The following is a 14,951-nucleotide window of genomic DNA, read 5'->3' as shown; positions in this document are numbered from 1 at the left end:
CCTTGTATAAATCTGCAATAAAATTTTTTTGGTAGATGGTGGTTAAATTTATGTTGGAAGAAGCATTAAAAAGAACTAAGGTGGGGAATGGGGTGAAAATATTTTAAACAGATTTTAAAATGAGTGCAAGGAAGTAGAAATGCAGAGCTCCAATCCTTGGTTGTCATAAAGAGGTTAAAAGACGTAACTGAAAAAAAAGAGAGAAGACCGGTGGAGCCAATAGTCGTTACGAGGGACTTTTGTGAGTAAACCGTCATCAGTTGGCAAATGGAAGAGAAGTGAGCGTGTGTTGTATTTAAAGTTTATCTAAACTCCCATGATGCTGTTTTTGACACTTGGGAACTTTAGCCGCGAGAGGTTCCAAGCCGGTGAAAGGTTGAAGGGAAGTTTAGCATTAATAATGTTGATATCGGAATGGTGTCGGTACCATTCGATGGTGAGGGCTTCATATTGAAGAATTCTGTAGCTCGATCTAAGTTTAATAATAGTGATGGCAGAGTCAACAAGGGGGATGTGGTTATGGGTTTGAGCCTGGATTGTTAACTCAGTGCAGTATTGACTTGTCTTGAAACTGTTGAAGTGGTAGTATGAGCGGGTATTGGAAGTTGCGGAGGAACCGAATTTGGTGGTAGTGCTGCCGACGTAACAGGTGTCGCAGTTCGGTTGGCATTTTATGAGATATATTAAGTTATTGAGATCATTGATGGGATATTTGTGTGTATCTTTATAAGAATTAAATAGGGAACCTAGTTTATTGTAAGTGGAGAAGGTGAGGGAGATGTCGGTATCTTTGAATGTACGTCGGAATTGTGCTGCGAGTTCACTATGGTAAAGGAGAACTATGCGGGTATTTGTCTTGTGACTGTGTCTGGTGGGGTTATTAATACTGTTTTTAACGGTGGATATTGTGTGTTGGATGAGTTGAGGGGGATAGCTCCTGGCTATGAATTTATCAGTAAGGTATTGAAGTTCATTGTGTAGATCGTTTTGTGAAGAGGTGAATTTGATAGCATTGTAGATTTGGTTGTGTAGGATGGCTCTTTTGGTACTAAGGGGATGATGTGAAGTGAAATGTAGATATTTACCAGTGTGCGTATTTTTTCTGAAAATCTTGGTATTTAAATTTGTGTCTGTTGTATAAATAGTGAGATTAAGAAAATTAATCTGGTTGTCCATTGCGATTTCGAGGGTAAGGTTTAGCCTGTCATGTATTGTATTGAATTTTAAAAAAAGATTGTCTATGGTTGTTCTGTTGCCTATTATTAGGATATCATCAGTGTAGCAGATGTATAATTTAATTTCAGAGGGGAAAGGTTGTAAAATTTGGTTTTCAATAGTGGCGAGATAAATTTCAGAAAGGGGGGCAGAAATGCCTAAACCCATTGGCAAACCAAATGTTTGTCGATAAATTTTATTGTTGAATCTAAAATATCTAGCTTCTAGTAAAAGAGTGGTAAGTTCAAGGATGTGGTCAACTGAAAGAGAGGTACGTTTCGTTAAAGTGTCATCAGTTGTTAGAAGTACGCGTAATGCTTGTAGGGTGAAAGGAATATGCACATTAGTGTATAGGGATATGACGTCAAAAGAAGCTAATACGTCTTCGTCGGATATAGTGGTGTTGCTGATTTTTTGGAATGCTTGGTTGGTATTATTAATTTTGAATGTAGAGAATCAAGTGAGCGGGGATATAATTTTGACAAGGAAGGTGGAAGACGTATTAGCTTCTTTTGACATCATATCCCTATACACTAATGTGCATATCCCTTTCACCCTACAAGCATTACGCATACTTCTAACAACTGATGACACTTTAACGAAACGTACCTCTCTTTCAGTTGACCACATCCTTGAACTTACCACTCTTTTACTAGACGCTAGATATTTTAGATTCAACAATAAAATTTATCGACAAACATTTGGTTTAGGCATTTCTGCCCCCCTTTCTGAAATTTATCTCGCCACTATTGAAAACCAAATTTTACAACCTTTCCCCTCTGAAATTAAATTATACATCTGCTACGCTGATGATATCCTAATAATAGGCAACAGAACAACTATAGACAATCTTTTTTTAAATTCAATACAATACATGACAGGCTAAACCTTACCCTCAAAATCGCAACGGACAACCAGATTAATTTTCTTAATCTCACTATTTATACAACAGACACAAATTTAAATACCAAGATTTTCAGAAAAAATACGCACACTGGTAAATATCTACATTTCACTTCACATCATCCCCTTAGTACCAAAAAAGCCGTCCTACACAACCAAATCTACAACGCTATCAAATTCACCTCTTCACAAAACGATCTACACAATGAACTTCAATACCTTACTGATAAATTCATAGCCAGGAGCTATCCCCCTCAAATCATCCAACACACAATATCCACCGTTAAAAACAGTATTAATAACCCCACCAGATACAGTCACAAGACAAATACTCACATAGTTCTCCCTTACCATAGTGAACTCGCAGCACAATTCCGACGTACATTCAAAGATACCGACATCTCCCTCACCTTCTCCACTTACAATAAACTAGGTTCCCTATTTAATTCTTATAAAGATACACACAAATACCCCATCAATGATCTCAATAACTTAATATATCTCATAATATGCCAACCGAACTGCGACACCTGTTACGTCGGCAGCACTACCACCAAATTCGGTTCCTCTACAACTTCCAATACCCGCTCATACTACCACTTCAACAGTTTCAAGACAAGTCAATACTGCACTGAGTTAACAATCCAGGCTCAAACCCATAACCACATCCCCCCTTGTTGACTCTGCCATCACTATTATTAAACTTAGATCGAGCTACAGAATTCTTCAATATGAAGCCCTCACCATCGAATGGTACCGACACCATTCCGATCTCAACATTATTAACGCCAAACTTCCCTTCAACCTTTCACCGGCTTGGAACCTCTCGCGGCTAAAGTTCCCACGTGTCAAAAAGAGCATCATGGGAGTTTAGATAAATTTTAAATACAACACGCGCTCACTTCTCTTCCATTTTCCAACTGATGACGGTTTACTCACGAGAGTCCCTCGCAACGACTATTGGCACCACCGGTCTTCTCTCTTTTTTTCATTTACGTCTTTTAACCTCTTTATGACAACCAAGGATTGGAGATCTGCATTTCTACTTCCTTGCACTCATTTTAAAATCTGTTTAAAATATTTTCACCCCATTCCCCGCCTTAGTTCTTTTTAATGCTTCTTCCAACCTAAATTTAACCACCATCTACCAAAAAAATTTTATTGCAGATTTATACAAGGTGAGTACCGTTTTCTAAGTATTTGCTATTCATTTTTTAGCCTGACAATAGAGTCACTGACAACTACTAGTTCCTGTGGGACCTATGCATTCTGCCTTGGGGGTTGCCACTGTGTTGCATGATGATCAAGTGCAAACTCTGGCATTGATGTGGGCAGCTGAGAGCTTAATGGGCCCCTCAATTTATATCCTTCGAGGGCATCTACCCTGTTTTTCAAGCTCTCATATAGGCCCATAACAACACTGAGTTGTCGCCTGATTTCCTCACACTAACTAACTTATTAACATGATTTCGAGACTTATAATTGAAAAACATATTGGGAATGACTTGAATAAGAGAAGGCAATTTTTGTTAAAATATATAATCCTTCATCCAGTTCAAAAACTGAAGTTAAATTTAATTTTGAAAAATCTGAACATTATTCTTGAAGAACTGTATAAGCAAAGGAATTTCTAACATAATTTAAGGAATCCGAAAGCAATTGTTTTGCCTCACCCTAGGGTACTAAATAGATTTGGAGAAAGGCATACAATGAATATAATTAATAATTTGTTGGCTAGTGTTGATTTCAGACTTAGGAGAAGTTATCCTATTTTCAAATTGAAATTTTGATACTTAATGATTCAGTTGATTAGAGGTGCTATGCATATAAATAGCTATTCTTTGTTTACAGTGTGGAATGTATTATGTGTAATAATTTCTTTTATCTTTTCTGTAAAATAATAAATTTGTAGAGAAAACTGTTTTATGTGATGATTTATAACTTGTTATCAAGATTTCAATTTAATATAATATTAAATTGAAATTTAATATTATATTAAAATTAATATAATATTAAAATTTAATATTCTTAACAAGAATAATATTCTTAAAAACTTAATATTCTTAAAAATTTAATATTCTTAAGTTTATATATTGTAAACAATTTTTGTATGAATAAATTGTGTTTTATTGTATTATTATTATTAGTAGTAGTAGTAGTAGAGAATATTTTTATCATATTTCTTAGAAGTGAATGGCATTCATCTTCCGAATTTAAACACTGATGCTCTCATGGCACCTACCAAATGACACTTTTGTTAGCTATTCACATTTTGCTTCTAATAATAGGGAAAAACCAAAACTCAGTGACAAAGTAAGAGGGCACTCACATCTGTGAGATACAACACAAGTGCTGTCTTATCTTGTTATAACATTGTGAGATACCAACAATACCATGTGAGATTGGGAGTTATCTGCAGCAACACAGATGTTATCACTCAGCTGTATTCTATTAAATACCAAATGAAAAACTGATCTCTCATAATGCACAGTATAATGAAGTGAAAACAAAAAATACTGTACAATCCCTTAGAGCAGTGGTTCTCAATCTTTTTAAAGTGAAGGCACCCTAAATCCATTATGAAAAATGCCCAGCATTCCCAGCACTGGGTTCAATGGGCGCTGTCAGAATATTTTGTAAGGTGGTGCTGTTTCAAGTACAGTGTATGTGACAGATGGCTCGGCTGTTCCGTATATGTAGGTGTATGTACATAAACACTGCGATGCGGTCAGCAATTATTTCATGACGACTTCTAATTTACACAGTTGCACTAAATTCAACGACCTTTTGTAGCGATGGCCACAATGTAAGCCAGTGCTAAATTTGACGTTGTGGCACCCCTATAAAGAGTAAGTTGCATCCACTTTGAGAACCATTGCCTTAGAGAATAATGGTGTGGAAAGATACACAGGAGGATTCATTTTATTTCCAAATTTAAAAAATAATAAATTAAAAAAAGTGCTTGTTGGATGCCAACAAGCAATTGCCATTTCATAAATGTTGTTCATCCTTTCTTTAATATATATATATATATATATATATATATATATATATATATATATATATTTTTTTTTTTTTTTTTTTTATTAAAGAATATCATGGCAGCATCTGGCTCATATAATTTATTACAAGTTCTGAAAATCATTCTTGAGAATTACTTTTGCTATTTCTTATCCTATCCAGCACCATCTTCATTTAACTATTTATCTAATATCACCCAAATTAATGTTTTATTTGTAACTGTTGTGCAACACATTTTTATTCCAACTAAATTAATAATAAGATTGCCATAGTTTTAGTTTAATAGCTTTTTCTATACACTTATTATTGTACTCTGCTTTTCTTCATTCTAGCTTACATTCTGCTTAAAACTACCACTTTTTTATATTCATTTTTTTATTATTATTATTATTATTATTAGCCATCACTATCTTTTCTCAGTCTGTGTTTTCACTTTGTCAGAACTGTCAATAAAACTAAATGCTACTGAATTGTTTCCTTCAATACAAACATTTTTTTAGCAGAATATAACTTACTGATCCACAGACTGTATGGGGGTTGTTGTACAAGAAGATAAGGAAACACACATGAAACTGCTATCATTATTTCAGAAACTTCCAGTAGAAGGTTATGCTGGTGTCTCAACTAGCAATAACAAAATTACAAAAAAAAATAGATAAGCAACATGATACTAGACTACTACTGACCATGATGGCCATACACTTTTACATAGCTTTATTACTTCTTCCTCTACTTTTAGTATTTGGAAGAACTTTTATTTTTCAGAGGTATTTCCTGAAAATTATACCCTATAGAAATTCAAGCAGTTAATGTTAGCAAATTTAGCATCAGCCAAAAAAAAAAAAAAATCTAATTTCACCCAACCACTCACTCCAAATGTTTGTCTAGTTCTGCCTTGAATCTATTTAAGCTATCGATTTCTACAATGACAGATGGAAGTTTGTTCCAGCAACCAACCACCCGCTGGCTAAAGGCAAACTTCTGCACATCTATCCTACATATTGTATGAATAAATTCTTAACAAGAATAGTATTCTTAAAAATTTTATATTCTTAAGTTTATACATTGTAAACAGTATTTTTGTATGAATAAATTGTCTTTCCTCAATTTGATTTTATGCCCTCTCAGGCGATTATTTTGAGCAAAAGGAAGAATCCCATCAGCATTGAGCATGCTCAAACCATTCAAGGCTTTATACACCTCAATCAGATCACCTAGCAAATTTAAATCTAGCTTTGGCCCAATCATGGAATTAAAGTTATTGCATTTCAAAAATCTTGCATTTCTGATATAAGTGTATGTGCCTAAAGTATATACATTGAATTAACTTAATATATTAATGGAAATTCCTTTTTGAGTGTATGGGTTTCAATATACTGCATTTTATAGCTTCTATGACACAAAAGTAAGCTCAATAAGTCTTATAAATTTATGAATATATATATAGTTAATTAACACTGTTATGCAACTACTTTACTTTATATTACCTGTATGCAGCTTGTCCACTAGTTGCATCATTCCTAAGCTTGCTTGAAGTGCTGGGCCATATTCCATCAGAGCAACATCAGTACATACTTTCTCAGCTCTCAGCATAAGATAAGATTTATCGGCATGATCACTAGAACGAGCTAGTTGGATTACAACTTCGCCAATAATGAAGCGAAATAGGATATTAATAGTGTTATTTAAGGAAACATTATCATCAAATCCTGGCAAGTCAACTACCCGTGCCCATTCTTCAGGTTCATCATCCGAGGATTCATATGATGAATAATCCTTTTCGGCATCTGCAGCAAATACATAAAGTTTTGAAAGGATACATTAAAAAATATTTAAAACCAAGTGAACTCAACTTAAAGGGCGATCTATTTGGGTAAGGATAAAAATACAATATTTCGAAATTTAAGCAATAAGTAATAATATGCTTCTGGACTATCTTTTGTTTTTGTAGGCCTTATGTACCCTTCATTCTGAGTCCTCACTACATTATACAGGGTGATTCACTACCAGTGCGACAAACTTGCAGGAGGTGTAGGGGGCACAAAGACGAATCAGAATCACATAGCATTGCAGGGTCCGAAATGCCTTCGTCATGCGGTAGAGGATGTTGAACGGAAGGTCGCATGAACAGCGATCCTGCTGGAAGTTAGCATTTGTGAACTGGTTCCCGAGGCAGTAGGATGGACGAGTATTCAAATGTTGAACTGGCCGACATGCACCTCGCGTATGGAGCTGCGGACTGTAATGGGCGTGTCACTCTGCGCTTGTACCAGGAACGTTTCCTGCACAGGCGGGCTCCTCATCATACGATTTTCACACGTGTGCACAGAAGGTTACGTGAGACTGGTTGTTTCACGAGAGGCCCCATGAATCGAGAGTGAACGACGAGGACGCCAGACAATGAGGAGAATTTCCTACATCTTGCAGGAGGCAATCCGAGTACGAGTACTCGAGCAATAGGCCAATGATTGGGTATTTCCCAATCCACTGTATGGAGGATACTGTCAAAACCAAATGAGTTCATACCATCTGCAATGCGTCCAATCATTGGAGCCTGCGGATTATCCACTCCGGAGGACATTTGCTACTTGGTTTCTTCAATAGAAATGGTTTGCAAATGCTGACTTCCAGTGGGATCGCTGTTCACGCGACCCACTGTTCAACATCCTCTACCGTATGACGAAGTTATTTCGGACCCTGCAATGCTATGTGATTCCAATTTGTCTTTGTGCCCCCTACACTTCCTGCAAGTTTGTCACACTGGTAGTGAATCACCCTGTATATTAAACATATTAAAATATTCTTTCTTTAAATCTAATTTTTTTGTTTTTAAAGAAATTTAGAAGCATTTCTATAAATTTGGTTTTCAAGTTATTTCCACATCACACTTGCAACACAAACATTGATGACACTGTTAATGATTCTGATAACAGAAAAAAAGCCAAAGAAAGAATTTCTTATAAATCTCTTTTTAAAAAGTTAGCTTGTAGAATTTCATTGTTGGAATAAAATTGATGAATTCCACTTGAATTATATTTTTTCAGGTCCCTGTTTTTTTGCCTAATAGAAAACACTGCCCTTTTTGCTCAGCTGTTGAGTGTGTGAAACTTGAGGGTTTATTATGTGATTATCATTGTACATGAATGCACAGCTGATGATGCACTCATGGAAAATGAAATATGGCTGTGAATGATGAGCAAAAAAGTGTATATCCAGTAGTTCCCCAAAAGCTTTAGAGTTCAAAAATAGTGCAAGTTTTGTCATGTCTATGATGTTTGAAATGTTTCTAATTATGACTCTGTAATGAAGTCATACAGCATGCTTTTGCCTAGTGGCAAAAATGACACATGACTTTGTCACTAAACCAGATGCCAGCAGATGCAAGTACTTGCCTGAGAGAGAAGCTGCTGATCACGATGCAATATTGTGGAGCCAAAACAAAGCAATAGAGGATTGTCTCTGGAGTGATCTCAAATATTTCCCAATATTAACACAATGGATCAGCATGTTCAAGTCTCATGTAAATGGAACTCACAATAATGTTTCACAATTATGTGCATAATGCATAATTGTGAAACATTATGCATTATGCACATAATTGTGAAATGGAGATAAATATGCAAGTTTTTGAATAGTTCACAGATTTGGTGACATTTCATTAAAACAGAGGAGCGAAATATCCATAATGCTATCATACAGGTCACTGAAATCCTCATATCGCCATCAAGCTCAAAAGGGCAGGTCCAACTGTTAATGTCTGGTGCAGAGTGATACACTCAAAGATGTATGGAAATAACTTGCAAATGATGAAGAGATTACAAATGACCATTCATCATTCTGTTTACATTATTCAACAATATATAATATTCATTAATTACATAAATAGCATTAGCATTAGCAAAGGCACATGATGCAAGAAAGCAAGCTTATATAGCATCACCCAAAAAAAGAAAAAAAGGTTTATCATGTTACACTCGACACCGTAACTAGATAGACATCAACAACAAAAACAGGAAAACATAAATGTGGCAAAATGGCCACATTTATGTTGCCATTTTGTTGTTGGTAGGCCACAATTACAACAACATTGTAATTATAACAACACAAGTGACAACAAAGACATTTAAAGACAACTGGTGGAGCCATGGCAAACACATTGCTTCATTCATCATCTAAATTCATCAGGCATGCTGCCACCTGATTAAATTATACAAAAATTCCTCAAAAATATTGTATATGCTAAATGATTAATGGGAAATTGACGACCGAAGAACAAATGTTTTCCACAGTTTTTCAGAAAATTATTACACTAGAGATATTGAATGACAAGTGATAAAATATTACATTGTATTATGACCTATGGAGGGGGGGGAGTTATCAGTAAGTCCAAATCTTCATGTCTAAATCAGAATAATCTTATATCATTGTAGGCAAAATGTCCCAAATAATGAATCAAAAATAGGAATGATTGTTATTTTAAAATGTTTTACTTTCGTGCCTATCCAAACAGTTTATCTTGTTAAAAGGAGAGACTGACTTACAATAAACATTTTATTTTACATAATGCAGTTACATTCCAAAAATTGTCCAACTGTCTACTTTAAAGAACATTTAAATAAAACAAATGTCCATCCATTCTCTTTACATTATTCAACAATGTATAATATTCATTAATTACATAAATAGCATTAGAATTAGCAAAGGCATATGATGCAAGAAAGCAAGCTTATATAGAATCAGCCAAAAGAAAAAAAAAAAAACCTTATTTCACCCATCCACTAGCTCCAAATGTTTGTCAAGTTCTATCTTGAATCTATTTAAGCTATCAACTTCTATGGCGGCAGATGGAAGTTTGTTCCAGCAATCAACCACCAACTGTCTAAAGGCAAACTTCCACACATCTATCCTACAACCATCCTTCCTCAATTTGAATTTATGCCCTCTCAGGTGATTATTCTGAGCAAGAGGAAGAATCCCATCAGCAATGACCATGCTCAAACCATTCAAGGCTTAATACACCTCAATCAAATCACCTCACAAGTGCCTAGTCTCCAGACACTGCAATTTGCAAAGCTTAAGCCTTTCTTCATAAGAGCAACCCTTTGTTCCATTCACTAACCATGTTGCCCTTTTCAGTACTCATTCCAACAGTTCTACATCCTTCTTAAAATGAGCCCTCCAGACCTGTAGATAGTAATCAAGGTGTGGCCTGACCATTGACTTATACAAGGGGATAATCATCTCCTTATTCCTGTATATCATTGACAAGACACCATGAGCTACTCTTGCAGACAATCTGCACTGCTCAGAAAACTTCATATCTGCCTGCATAATTACCCCCAGGTCCTTTTCATTCTCTACCACTGTCAGTGTGATACCACAGAGTTGATACGTTACTCTGGGATTACTGCTTCCCATATGTACTTTACATTTGTCAATGTTAACCTTCATTTTCCACCTCTCAGCCAATCTGCACAATTTTCTGGATCCTGTTGTAGCAGTGTACTGTCATTAACAACACTGCCAACCATCTTATCATCTACAAACTTGGACATTAAGCCTGATATGCCATCATCAATATCATTTATAAATACAAAAAATAACCAGCACTGAACCCTGAGGGACTCCACTAATAACATTAGTCCATGAAGAGCAGTGTCCATTGATTACCACTCTTTGACTTCTCCCACACAATTATCCCTTTATCCATAGCAGCAATTTGCCTCCAATGCCACACTGCTCCAATTTGTGCAGCAGTCTTCCATGTGCTGGTTTGTTATTGTTTGTTTGTTTGGTTTTTAGGAGCATTAGCAACTAAGGCCATATTGCTCAGGGATATGCGGTGGTCATTCCCTGACCTTTCAGCATCCTCCGTATTTGGTGGTGACGGGCTCGAACCCTGGTCTAATCAAGAAGCGTGTACTACGCACTGCTGCTCCTTCCCACCTGGCTATGGAGGCGCCTCTTCCATGTGCAACATGGAAGATCCAAATATATGATATCAAAGTTATTCTTTGCATCCAGTTCCTTTGTGATACATCATAGTATCCAATCAAATTAGTCAGACAAGACTTCCCCTTAACAAACCCATGCTGTGTCCGAGCTATAATTGAAGTCTTGTCTAGATGATCCTACAATGCTTCTTTAACCAGTGCCTCCATTAATTTCCCTGAAACAGAAGTTAAACTAACAGGTCTGTAATTACCTGAGTCTCCCTTTGATCCTCCTTTGTGGATTGGTGTAACATTTGCATTTCTCAAGTCTATGGGTACCTACCCTGAGTCCAGGGAAGTTCTGATAATTATGGCTAAGAGTCTGCTTACTTCCTTTGCCGTCTCCTTTAATATAACTGGATAGATTCCATCCACCCCAGGTGCCTTTCTTGTGTTTACCTTCAACAATTTCTCCTCCACTTTACTCTCAGTTATTACAAGATTATCTAGCTTACTGCCAGAGTTGAACACACCTCTGGCATTCCTCTCCCTGAATGTCGATGTAAAATATTCATTTAGTTTGTTATTCACGTGAGCAGGATCATCAACAGTTGAACCATTGACATCAAGTGGACCAATCTGATTCAACCTCTTCCTTCTAGAGTTTACATAAGTAAAGAAGTCTTTGCTGTTTTTCTTTGCATCCTTTGCCAGAGATTTCTCGTGATCTGCCTTCACCTGCCTAGCCTCCTTTGTAACTTGGTTAAAGACCAACTTATATTTATCATAGGCTTCTGTGTCACATGTTAATTTATAAATATCCCATGCATTTTCCTTCTCTGTCACATGTCTAATTACTTCATCTGACATCCATTTAGGCCTAAATCTTGAACAATATTTCTTAGTTGGTATGAAAAGCCTAGTAGCTTCCAAGATTAATTCTTTGAATGCTTCCCATTTTGAATTTGCTGTTGGTAACATCATCAGTTCGTTCCACCGTATAGAATTTAAATACTGTCTCAAACCACCGTAGTCACCTTTACGAAAGCAAAAACCCTTCCCTTTACCCTTGATGGTAGTTACCTCTTTGATTAAATCCCGCTTCAGCACAATGTGATCACTGCCACCTAGGGTTCCTTTATCTGCAGATTCTTGATGCATGAAAAATCACTACTGATAATCAGATCAAGAGTATTACTCCCTCTAGTTGCCTCCCAAACATGCTGTTGTAGAAAACAATCATCCAATAAATCCACAAAAGCCTTGCTAGTGTATGAGTGACCAAACTACAAATTCCACTCAATATCTGGGAAAATAAAATCCCCTCATTATAAGACACCTAATTTATTGGCCCCCACTCTATTTCTCTGCACAATTGCTCATTATATTCATCAGATTCATTAGGCCTATAACACACACACACACACACACACACACACTCTCATTTTTCCTTTCCCAGTGCTTATGTCACACAAAACAGACTCAACATTGCATTGTCCACCCACATCAATTGGGTGCACTTCCTTAGATTTTATGTGTTTCTTAACTAACAGCATAACCCTTTCTCACTTCCTGTGCTGTCTATCATTTTTGTACACATTGTACTCCCCAAATTCCAGTTCTGCACTGCTTATGTCTATGTCACACCATGTCTCTGATATCCCAACAATATCTGCCTTTGATGTCTTGACTAGCACTTCAAGCTCATCAAATTTATTAACTATACTCCTAGCATTGTTATACATGCAAGTATACATTCACCTGTTTGTACTCTTAGTTACCCTAACACAGCCTATGTAAATTGAAACTTCCCTTTAACGGACAGCCAAGGGGAACGAGAATTTGTCTGTTAGACAGAAGTGTCAGCTAACAAGAAGTCTGAGGGAGAAAAAAAAAAGAAAGAAAGAAAAATCGTGAATCGTTTAATGTAAAATTAAATTATGATATATACAGATTTTGAACAATATTTTTGTAAATAATATACAATTACATACACAAGAGATAAAGAAAAATCGTCAAACGTTTAATGTAAAATTAAATTATATACAGATTTTGCACAATATTTTTGTAAATAATATACATACAATTGTGCTATGCATATTATGACTTTATCTTAAGAAAATTACATACAGTTATCACGTATTTTCTTCTGCACCTTCTTCCAGCTGATAATTTTGTTTTCAACATTTGTTTGGAGTGAAGAAACCATCGAAAGTCCTTCAGTATCTTCTTCAGCGGCGAAAAACATTTTTAAACGATTAATTTGTATGAACGCTTCTTCCATTTTCATCGGTGGTTCGTCGTTAATATGTTCTTCGACAAAATGACCTCCTTCCATTTCTTCATCCTCGTGAGGAACTTCTTGAACAATATCGATGATAATGTCATTGATATCTAGAGCACCATCTTCTGTAGTGCGGTTCAAGAATATATCTTTGTAGCCAGGGTCACTTGTAGCTGAAGTATCGTACATTATCAATAGACGTTGAAGTTCTTGTTCTTCTTGGTGCTCCACAATGCTGTTCACAACTTCAATTTTTGTGTTTGAGAAGCCAGACTTTGTTCATGTTTGCAATGAGATGTCTTAAAACATGTTTTCTGTAGTGAAATTTAAAATTTTTTATTATCCCTTGATCCAAGAACCGACACTCTGCAGTTGAGTTTGGTGGCAGAAAAATGATTTGAATGTTGGACAATTCAACGTGCGGGTGAGATGCAGCATTATCCATGAAAATAATATATTTTTTTTTGTTTTGACGAATCATGTTTTGGTTAAAGTGACTTATCCATTCACTCATGATATCTCGTGTCATCCACGCTTTTTTTAGTAGACTTCCAGTCAACATTCAAAAGATTCAACTTTATGCCCTTGAAACAACGAGGATTTTGTGGTTTTCGTATAACCAGAGGTTGTTCAAAGTCTCCCAGCATATTTGTACACAATAGTACAGTCAAGTATTCCTTAAATATTTTTCTGCCCTGGCACTTTTCGTTTTTTAGACTCATTGTTTTTTCAGGAAGAACTTTAAAAAACAACCCTGTTTTGTCACAGTTGTAAATATCCTTAGCTTCAAAATCAAGACATAAATCTTCCAATTTGACAGTCCACTCTGTTACAACCCCAGTATCAACAGATCCGCGTTCACCACTTACGGTTTTCCAAGAAATTTTATGCTGAGTTTTCAACTTGTCTAGCCATCCCACAGAAGCTTTTCCCTAATAATAGGCCCATTGATGGGAATTTTTTTAGCACGTGCGCGACAAAACCACTCATATATTTGAACATGATCATTTCCGTGTTGCCAAAATTGTTTGAGTATTTCATTTTTTTTTCTTTAGGATGTCGCTTACCTGCGTCTTCCCGATTTTGAATTTTGCAGCGAGATTGCGAACACTATTTTTTTGCCGATCATATGTATTATTGAGTTCGACTTTATCTTTTAAAGTTAAATGTTTACGAGAAGACATTGCATTAGCATTAGCATTAGTAGAGGAATTTGATGCAAGAAAGCAAGCTTATGCAGCAGGGAATGATTTTTGAACATGATCATTTCCGTGTTGCCAAAATTGTTTGAGTATTTCATTTTTTTTTCTTTAGGATGTCGCTTACCTGCGTCTTCCCGATTTTGAATTTTGCAGCGAGATTGCGAACACTATTTTTTTGCCGATCATATGTATTATTGAGTTCAACTTTATCTTTTAAAGTTAAATGTTTACGAGAAGACATTGCATTAGCATTAGCATTAGTAGAGGAATTTGATGCAAGAAAGCAAGCTTATGCAGCATCACCCAAAAAAAAAATAATAATAAATAAATAAATAAATAAATAAAAAATAACCACTTCCACATCACCCCTCTGTTCGTTCGACACATCTGTCC

General features: G+C 35.9%; 1 protein-coding gene across 1 annotated transcript in view; it reads right to left on the bottom strand.

The window, feature by feature from the left end:
• Nucleotides 1–14,951, bottom strand: part of LOC150088255 (intermembrane lipid transfer protein VPS13A-like) — a 3,009,916-nt gene that overhangs the window by 2,217,730 nt on the left and 777,235 nt on the right. Inside the window, exon 22 of the mRNA XM_090370087.1 lies at nucleotides 6,627–6,926. Within this exon, the coding sequence (XP_090226213.1) occupies nucleotides 6,627–6,926 (300 nt within the window). The remainder of the gene's footprint in view (nucleotides 1–6,626; nucleotides 6,927–14,951) is intronic.

The sequence above is a fragment of the Mastigoproctus giganteus genome, chromosome 3 (genome assembly GCF_048544385.1).
Source record: "Mastigoproctus giganteus isolate SK-2022 chromosome 3, ASM4854438v1, whole genome shotgun sequence".
NCBI lineage: Eukaryota > Metazoa > Arthropoda > Arachnida > Uropygi > Thelyphonidae > Mastigoproctus > Mastigoproctus giganteus.
The sequence above is the reverse complement of the archived record's forward strand: the minus strand, read 5'-3'. Positions and strand labels throughout refer to the sequence as shown.